Source organism: Poecile atricapillus, chromosome 4 (genome assembly GCF_030490865.1).
Source record: "Poecile atricapillus isolate bPoeAtr1 chromosome 4, bPoeAtr1.hap1, whole genome shotgun sequence".
In the NCBI taxonomy this organism is placed as follows: Eukaryota; Metazoa; Chordata; class Aves; order Passeriformes; family Paridae; genus Poecile; species Poecile atricapillus.
The window spans coordinates 69,053,055-69,061,829 of record NC_081252.1 but is presented as its reverse complement, the minus strand read 5'-3'; the positions used below and the strand labels follow the sequence as shown (position 1 = coordinate 69,061,829).

General features: G+C 44.4%; 1 protein-coding gene across 1 annotated transcript; it reads right to left on the bottom strand.

Moving 5' to 3' along the window:
• Positions 1-265: 265 nt before the first annotated feature.
• On the bottom strand, positions 266-7,699 carry TMEM129 (transmembrane protein 129, E3 ubiquitin ligase). Its single transcript, XM_058838942.1, has 4 exons — positions 7,355-7,699; positions 5,779-6,253; positions 3,375-3,534; positions 266-892 (listed from the first exon to the last, which is right to left on the bottom strand). Exons 1-4 carry the CDS (start codon positions 7,557-7,559, stop codon positions 644-646), a joined length of 1,089 nt encoding a protein of 362 aa, XP_058694925.1. The 5' UTR covers positions 7,560-7,699; the 3' UTR covers positions 266-643.
• Between the last annotated feature and the right edge of the window lie 1,076 nt (positions 7,700-8,775).

Here is an 8,775-nt window from a genome sequence, read left to right as displayed (position 1 = left end):
GCAAACAGAGAGGATCTTCTCTAGAAATGACCATGTGCATGTGGCTCCTTGGATGATAACCTGAAGCTATCACAAAGACAAATGTCTATTTTTGTACCCTATTATTTTCATGTTCATAAGAATTTTTAACAACTTGTTTCTCTAACACAGTCTTTTAAGAAGCTCACAAACACTGGAGGCATGTTAGATTACTTTGAGAATTTAACTTTACAACTGGATTAAAGAATAACAAAAGCATCAATGAAGTCTAATCAAAACAATTTTCTCAGTTAGCCCTTTATTAAAGAATCAAAACCCAAGATAAATTTAAAAATGTAAAGAATTCAACCTACGTTAAAACCTGAAAAAACAACAGTACTGCAAATATAGAAGGATAACCTTATTCCATCCAAAATGTAAGAAAAGAAAACAGGGGTTTAAACAAAATTAAAATCCAGAAGCTGACATCAGGTGAGTAAAATCCACAGATACAGGTAAAAGTGGAAAGGAACTAAAAAGATTTACATCTGTTTTCAACACTGTAAAAGAAACTTTTAGAGTTCTGGTAGAACATGAAGTCTCAGAAAGAGATCTAGCAGGCCTTTAACCAAACCCATTATGAAACAGTCAAATTAAAAAAGTAAAAACATACCCAAGTTACTACTCATCGTATTAGGCAAACATCTAGAATGCAAAATTTGGCTCGGCAAGTCGGGCAAGGCACTTGGCTCGACAGCCAGGTCTCTGGGTGCTGCTGGTCCTGTCTGCTGGCAAACCACTTGCCCATGCAGGTGAGGCACCACATGGGCCGGCAGTAGCACTGCTGGCATTCCCCCTCGTTTGGCTCCTGGCAGTTCTTGATGAGCTTGATGTTGGCAATAGTCTGCATACACCCTATGCATGGCTCCAGCTCCTGAGGGAGGAGAAAAACCATCAGAATTGTGAACTGCACAGAATGGCTCCTGTTACTGCTTTTCAAAGGCTTTTAGAAAATCATCTGTGGCAGAATAATCAAGGCAGAACTGCCCCACCAGAGGAAATCAAATGGTTTTATTAGAACACTGTAATGAATGACAGCAAGGCTTCTGTTTGAAGAGAAAACCCAGAACTGCTGCATGAGACTAATGATTAAACAAAAATGACTGAAAAATAAACATTCATTCACTCTCTGAAGAGCTTCCAGCAGCCACAGCAAGGTAAGCAAGCAGCCAGCTTTGTCATTCAAACTATTTTTCAAAAAACATACTAGTATAAAAGAAGGAAAACAAACCAAGCAAACACTTCTTGCTACCTAAAATAGCAAACGTCTGTTCCTATCTTCCATCCTTCTAAGAGACATAAATGAGGAAACCAGGGCTGGACTCAACAAAGGACGCTCATCCTGAGGGCCCAGAAACTTAATTTTTCTTGGATAAAACTGGAATAACTGATTTTGCCCACGGTTAATTATGCCACATGAACTTGCAGTTGCATATGGGAACATCTTGCTATGAAGTGTTTTACAATTAATAAAAAATAATTAGCATTTCCCACATGTTTTCCAGCTGTTCAAGAACTTGACAAAGCTCAAAAGACAACACACTGAATAGGCACAGAGACCTGAGTCTGTTCAAAATGCTCCTGGTGGAACAAAAACCAGCTCTCTCCGTGGTCTCTAGTTCCCATCTCCAGACTCTTCCTTTGACAGCTCAACTGTCTGCTCAGCTGGGCTGTGGAGCAGACCCAGATGAACACAAGCCACTCAGCTTTAACTTGTCATATTAGGTCTTAGCTTTTAAGCAGGAAAAATTCTAGCATCAAAAGAATAACTAACTTTTTCAACATATTAATGGAGCTTCAGAATAGCAAAAAAAATCAGTGTTGTATTTTTGACATCCTTATCATCATCTGTGATGTCATTTATCACTCAAAGTCAAACATGAGTTCAGAAGTTCAGCTGCCAATGAAATGTGTCACAAATTAAATGCTTTGCAAGAAATCAGCTTTAATATCTTCTATTTATTGTGACTAGTTCTTTTTGCTGGAAGTGCCATCAGAACATACAACATAATGTGCAGACACACCTGATCCAGTTTTATTTTAGCTAGTTCATAAACTATATAAGCTGTGCAACACTACCACAGATACCCCTCACTCCATCAGCTGAACCACTGGACACAGACTCCCTGCAGGGTCACCAGTACTGCTTTAACTGGTTCCCTCTGGTACACTGGACAGTGCTCCAGTCACACCTCCAGCTGCTGCACAAGTAGAATAATGACCAGGTCTCTGTGAGTATTAATGGAGGTAGGACTCTGTGCTGTTATAATTAACACCATATAATAGCCATAATAACTAAAGCGAACCCCAATTAAGAATGATTAGTTTATTTCAGCAGAAGATCCAACAAAACCTGGCTGTCTAGAAAAGCAAGCTATATTGGAGCAAACTGCCTAAAGAACAGCAACAGCAGCTGTGGCTCTGGCTCCCCATAAACTTTCTGCAAGTGCAATGTCATCATTTCCAGATGCATTCATGTAATATTTTTGTAGACATTATTACAGAGGACTTTATTTCACTATGTTATTTCTCATGTCTCAAAACTGTAATGCTCACAATACAGTGTGTTCCTTGTAGCAGGAACAGAAGCAGCAGCCAGAGTTATGTGTATGATGAGTTTTCTGACACAGGTGAGCATTTGTGAGGGAAGCATCACCCTGACTGAGCAAAGAGCACTTGGGTTTCTGGCATCACTGACCAGGCGGCCTGACTGGAGTCAGCCTTGGCTGTGCAGACCCTAAGAAGCTGTGCTTGGCTGCATCTTCTCAGGAAGTTAAGGAATCTAGGCCATGTCTTATCAGGGGCCAACGAGAGGAAGCAGTAAGTCCTACAGCTATACACCCACACCAAGGGGAACTCTAACCACCAGTCACTCTCTAAGTAAGGGACCACATCCCCCAAGCCCATGGAACTCTCCTGTAGGGCAGCCTCAGGTAGGTAGGAGACCTCTCGAAGGACCTCTTGAGATCAAGAGATCCCTTACTTGGTATCTGTTATCTACAGCAAGTAATAGTTTATATTTGATCTAAAACATATTGAATGGAAGCTGAATTATTAGAAGTGTAACAAGTAATAGGGTGTTTAACTGCTGTTCACTTACCATTTAATTACTGACTGAATACTGCTTAATTATTAAATGAGGATTATTAAGCAGTAATAACATAAAAATTTAATAATAATTTGTCATTTAATCCATATTTTTAATTAAACCTTTCTGCTAACCTCACAACAATGAATTCTCTTAGTAATTTACCTGAGATAGCCCTAGGTAAACATTTATCATTTACACAGTAATCACAGGCACATCTATATTGAAAGTATAATTGTTACAGTCTCACATGGATAGAAGGTTTCACCTGAGTACTTGGAACATGGTATGTCTGGTTTATTTCCACCAGAGATGTAAAGGTTTCTAAAAATAAATCACTAAGGCTTTGATGGATCACAACATTAGCTGCATTGCTGATAGGAGCACGGAGCTTCTCCCGGAGCTCCCCATACTCTGTGGAGTTCAACCTGAAGAAGAAAAGATGGAGAAAAATGTTACTATGATTATCCACCCAAATACCTTGATAGTACCTTGTAGAGGTTAACATCAAGGAAGCCAATCCACAGAAAAGCTGGTACTTATTGGTCAGAATAAATACACAGCACTGTGTTTTCTTGTTTTCTTCTGCTATTCAGCTATTTGTTTTGGCACAACTTGGTCAGCAGAACATGCTGTCCTCATTCATATCTGTGTCAGACTGGCAGCAGGGTATGTCAGAGATCAGCTAAAACGTTATACAAAAATAAAAGTTTTTGAAATAATCAGCATGAACAAAAGCAATATAGGTACACAAATCATGCATTAACTGGAAAGTGCTGTTTGCACCATTTCTGTCACCTTTTTAATGCCTATTTACTTCGATGATATTTAAATTCTCCATTATAAACTTCTGAGGAGTTTAGTTAAGAGAAATTAGTTGTATCATGCAGCAGGCACCACAAGGTGATATAGTACCATATAAGTAGCAAAAGTGTCAATCTATCAGGTTCTGTAATTTTATGATACAATTTTAGATTATATCATAACATTATCCCAGAAATTTCACAAAGGTCACAAATCACTGCTGATTTCAGGCTGCAGCAAGCTGTGTTTCACACAAGCTGCTTCTGTAAATTAAAATGATGCCTGCAAGTGGCACCTGCGACCTCACACAGATGACAGTGACACATCCCTGTTGTCATCCCTTTTTACCATAAGAGTTCTGAACTGTAGTGTCAGAACTTTCCAGCTCAATGCTTCCACTCATTAAACAGCTTTCATGGAGAAATGTTGGGAAGACTGCCCTCGTTTTTCTATCGCTCACTGAGTTCCCAAAGCCCAGCACAATGCAAGGCTGGCTTAGCTCTAGCTCTCAGTGGTCTCCATCGTTTTTACTGCTACAGGATAATGTCATTTAACAGATGCTATCCATGCAAATCACAGAGACATTTATACACAAGAGGAACAACTCACACTGAACATGCAGGGAACCGTGGCCCACCTGCACAGAAGCATTTTTCCTCCAAAAACATCTCACTGTATTTGATTCCGATTCTGGATATATACAATGATCCTGTATGATTCTGCTACATTCTAGCAGAGATTTACTATTACTGAAGTCTTATTAAAACAGCTTTTATACACTGTTCTTGATGCTATTCTGTTTAGTCACAAAATGCAGTTTGGGCTTAGGACTTTTTTTCCCTAAAAGGAGTTGTCAAATCACAATTTTCTCAGCTGGGGATGTAGTTTTACCACTCTGGCATTGAAGTGCTTGCAGAATCATTAGTTGTTTAATGCTAATTTGGTCACCACTGCCACAGGTCTATAAAAGTCTTTTTTCTTAGCACTGTCATGCTTACCTTAACCAACCTCTTGTTCTGAGTTCTGTTCAGCTGGATTTCTACCATAATCACTTCTTTCCCTTCCTCATGCTTGCCCCACTGCACACATACAAGTCTGGTGATGTGCCTCCTTTTAATTACCTAATAAATGCTTCTGACATACAAATTTACAGCAAGAAGACAGTCAAATACCTTTTCAAATATAGTTTTAGGAGCACTAACATAGTTCTTAATAATAAAACAACAAAGAGGCTTCTGCTTGTACTTTAGCCTGGTTACACAGAGACTGCTGAGATAAACAGCATAGGCCCTTGCAAAACAAGCCCTAACATTCACAATTGTTATGATTTACTGCTATGAGAACACATAAATCAGAAAAGGACCAAAATTTTTTCCTTGTTATAGGGGCAGTTGGCTTGCAATAGCTCAGTGAGAACTCTTCTGAGCAGTGACAAAATTATCAGCCTTAAGCACAAGGAAAATCCAAAGTTGTGGATGAACAACAGACAGTTTTAGACAAGTAACTATTTCTCCTCACCCAAAATTTAGAAGATCAAAAATTCTACCTTTCATTCCTGTTCTCCATCTCTCACCTACTTTTATCCAGCTACTTCTTTTTGCACCGAGCACAATCCTCTCCCTAAGAATGGATCAAAGAGGCCAATCCCTTTGTTTATCCGTTTTGTATTCAGTGTTGCATGTGTATGAAGCTTTCTAAACAACCTGCACTGCATGGCAGAACTGCACATACAAAAGCCCTGACCACACCAGGCAGGGACCAGAAAGGAAGGGATGAGACCAGGGAGTCTCCAGATTGGGCACAAAAGTGCTCCCTCAGCACCGTCAAACAGCACACATGTAACATAACAGGTTTAGCAGTTGTTTTACCTGATATCGAATGCCTTGATGTAGGGATTAACACTGGCAACTCGGATGGTGAGGAACTGCACAGGCACGTTGGAGTCTGGGGTGAGCTCGTGCTGTCTGGAATCTGTCACCGTCAGGTGAATGTCCTGCTGCTGGGCAACATGTAAACAGTAGGTGGTCACTTTAATCACCCACGTGTCCGTAACGATCACCCTGGCTCCTGGAGCTCCGGTAGCGAATTTATCGATTCTCCTAAATTCTGTGTTGATGGAAGAAGCTACTGCCCTCCAACCCGACTGCGGGAGAGCGTGAACAGCGAGTGTCCGGGCCAGCGGGTGGTTATTCCAGCCTTTCCGTGACCAGTAATATGCCAGGGCACTGGTGACTGCTGGGAGGAGAACGGCGAAGAAGAAGAAAGTTTTCCACTCTTTTGAAGCCAGGTAGAAAAAACAAAGATGTTTTTCAGGTGCAGCAAAGCACATACCAAGGTAATAACCTGCAAGGAAAAAAAACTTACTTTCAGAAGACAATGAAGTACCTGAAAAAACAGATAACCTGAATCATATGGTTATCTAACCAGTGAGCTCACCTCCAAGAGAAGTACTGTACTTCTGGATGACTTCAAATTCAAGCCTCCTGTCTTATGCAAGCTGAGATAAATTCTTAGGCATCACTGATTCTTACCAGAATCTTATACCTGAAGGAAAGTGATCTGAATTCGGTTGCTGAATAAAATTGCCTGTGAGATGCCACTTAGTTTTAGTAGAATTATATGGCTAAAGGAAGCTGATTTGCATTCCTTGGTTAAATCACAGATCACAGAAGATGATGAGCTGGAAGAGACTCAGAAGGATCATCAAGTCCAACCCTCAGTCCTGTACAGGACACCCCAAGAGTTACACCATGTGTGTGAGAGCGTCCTCAAACTCCATCAGGCTTAGTGCTGTGACTCCTGCCCTGGGGAGCCTGTTCCAGTTCCCAACCACCCTCTTGGGGAAAGAACCTTTTTCTAATATCCAACCTAAATCTCCCCTGACACAACTTCAGGTCATTCCCTCAGGTCCTGCCATTGTCACCAGAGAGAAGAGATCAATGTCTGTCCCTCCTCTTCCCCTCTAGAGGAATTTGTACCTGCACTGAGGTCTCCCCTCAGTCCCCTCCAGGCTGAACAGACCAAGTGCCCTCAGCCTCTTCTCACACGGCTTCTCCTCAAGGCCCTTCACCATCTTTGTTGCTCTCCTTTGGACACTCTCTAATAGTTCAATGTTTTTCTTTTATTGTGGCACCCAAAGCTGCCCCCAGCACTGGAGGTGAGGCCGCCCCAGCCCAGAGCAGAGCGGGACAATCCCTGCCTTGCCCGGCTGTGATGCAGTGCCTGATGTCCCCAGGACAGGGATGTCCCTCCTGGCTGCCAGGGCACTGCTGGCCCAGTTCAACTTGCCCCTGAGCAGGACCCCCAGCTCCCTTTCCATGGCCCTGCTCTCCAGCATCTCATTCCGCTGTCCGTACTTTAACTGCAGCTCCTCGGTGGGTGCATGTGCTGCGGTGCAGCGCGCTGGTTACAAAGCTCGGGGCGCTCATTCCGAGCGCTACTCACCCAGGGGCAGCAGGGAGTGAGCCAGCAGCGTGCCGGTGCTGCGCCGCAGGTGGTACTGCACGAAGGCCGCGTCCTCGCTGCCCAGCCAGCCGGACAGCAGGCTCTGCACCGTCAGCCCCGCCGAGCGCACCTCGTCGGGCGGGAACACGAAGCACACGGCGAACACCAGGTAGGCCAGCGTGAAGGTCACCGCGGGGCTCTCCATGCTGCGCCCCGTGGGGCGCCGGGGTCTCCGGGAGCGGTAGTCCCCGCCGCACCCCCGGATGCTCCAGCGGGGAGCGGTGCTTCCCGCCGCCCCAGCGGTAGTTCCCCGCGCAGCCCCGGATGTTCCAGCGGTAGTTCCCCGCGCAGCCCCGGATGTTCCAGCGGTAGTTCCCCGCCTAGCCCCGGATGTTCCAGCGGTAGTTCCCCTCGCAGCCCCGGATGTTCCAGCGGCAGTTCCCCCCGCTCCAGCGGTAGTTCCCGCCGCACCCCCGGATGCGCGGCGCGGGAGCTGCCGGGCTGGCGGGGCCGCTTCTTACTGATGGTCCCCGCCCCTCCATCCATCTCCGCCCTCCCCTCCACCCGTCCCCTCCCTCGCCTCCGCCCGGCCGCGACCCCCGAGCCGCGTCCCCGTTGCAGCCCTGAGCCGGGCCTCGCCCGCAGCCCCCGCCCAGCCCGGCCGGGACGCGCAGCCCCTGCCCGTGGCCTCCGACACTGTCCGTGCTCCAGGTCATGCTCCACAGGGCTGGCAGAAGGAACCGATTCCAGTTCTTTGTGAACGTAAAAGAGCTCTGTTGGATGAAGGCAGCGTCTTTCTGAAGCAGGGAAAAGGCCTGTTTTACTTAAGCGTCGAAAAAAGCTTCTCTTTGTTTCTCTTTGTGTATTTTATGTAATGTTTTCTAATACTTTCTAATAAGGGATGTAGGATCTTAAAATGCCTTAAAGGGAGGCATGATTCAAGGTATCTTCGTACACTCCCGAACCCACTAAAGGGAGAGGCCTGACTGGAATATCTTGTTACTGTTGAAGTACAAATAATAGATAATAGCGGCAAGATTTGCTGTTTCTTACAAAATACAGGAAATCCCCTGCTCGCACCCTGTTATAACCACAACTTCCATATTTATCTCTTTTAGAGAAAGGGGAATAACTGTATAACTGGAAAAACACGGCAAAGAAAGCATCATGCGATGCTTTATATATAGTACTGCTGATGGAAAACCCAAGACAATAGTAAATGCCACCCAGTAAATGCCACCCGTGAGTGTGACATCCTAACGCTGGCAGATGGATGTGTGTTACTGCTGTGATGGAGATCGGGAATTCATGGTGGTTTAGTGACTCTTGAGTAAAATCATGCATGGATTTTCTGTGCATCTTACATCATTCTAAAAGATGTCCTTGTTAACGAGTTCATTGTTTTAACAATCATTTCGTTG

Bases quoted from the DNA above. Each gene is read 5' to 3' on its own strand.
- TMEM129 (XM_058838942.1), bottom strand. From the start codon at position 7,559: ATGGAGAGCCCCGCGGTGACCTTCACGCTGGCCTACCTGGTGTTCGCC. The intron at 6,254-7,354 runs GTGAGTAGCGCT...TTTTCCTTGCAG, and splicing joins TCACTCCCTGCTGCCCCTGG to GTTATTACCTTGGTATGTGC. The intron at 893-3,374 runs GTGAAACCTTCT...CTCCTCCCTCAG, and splicing joins ACCATGTTCCAAGTACTCAG to GAGCTGGAGCCATGCATAGG.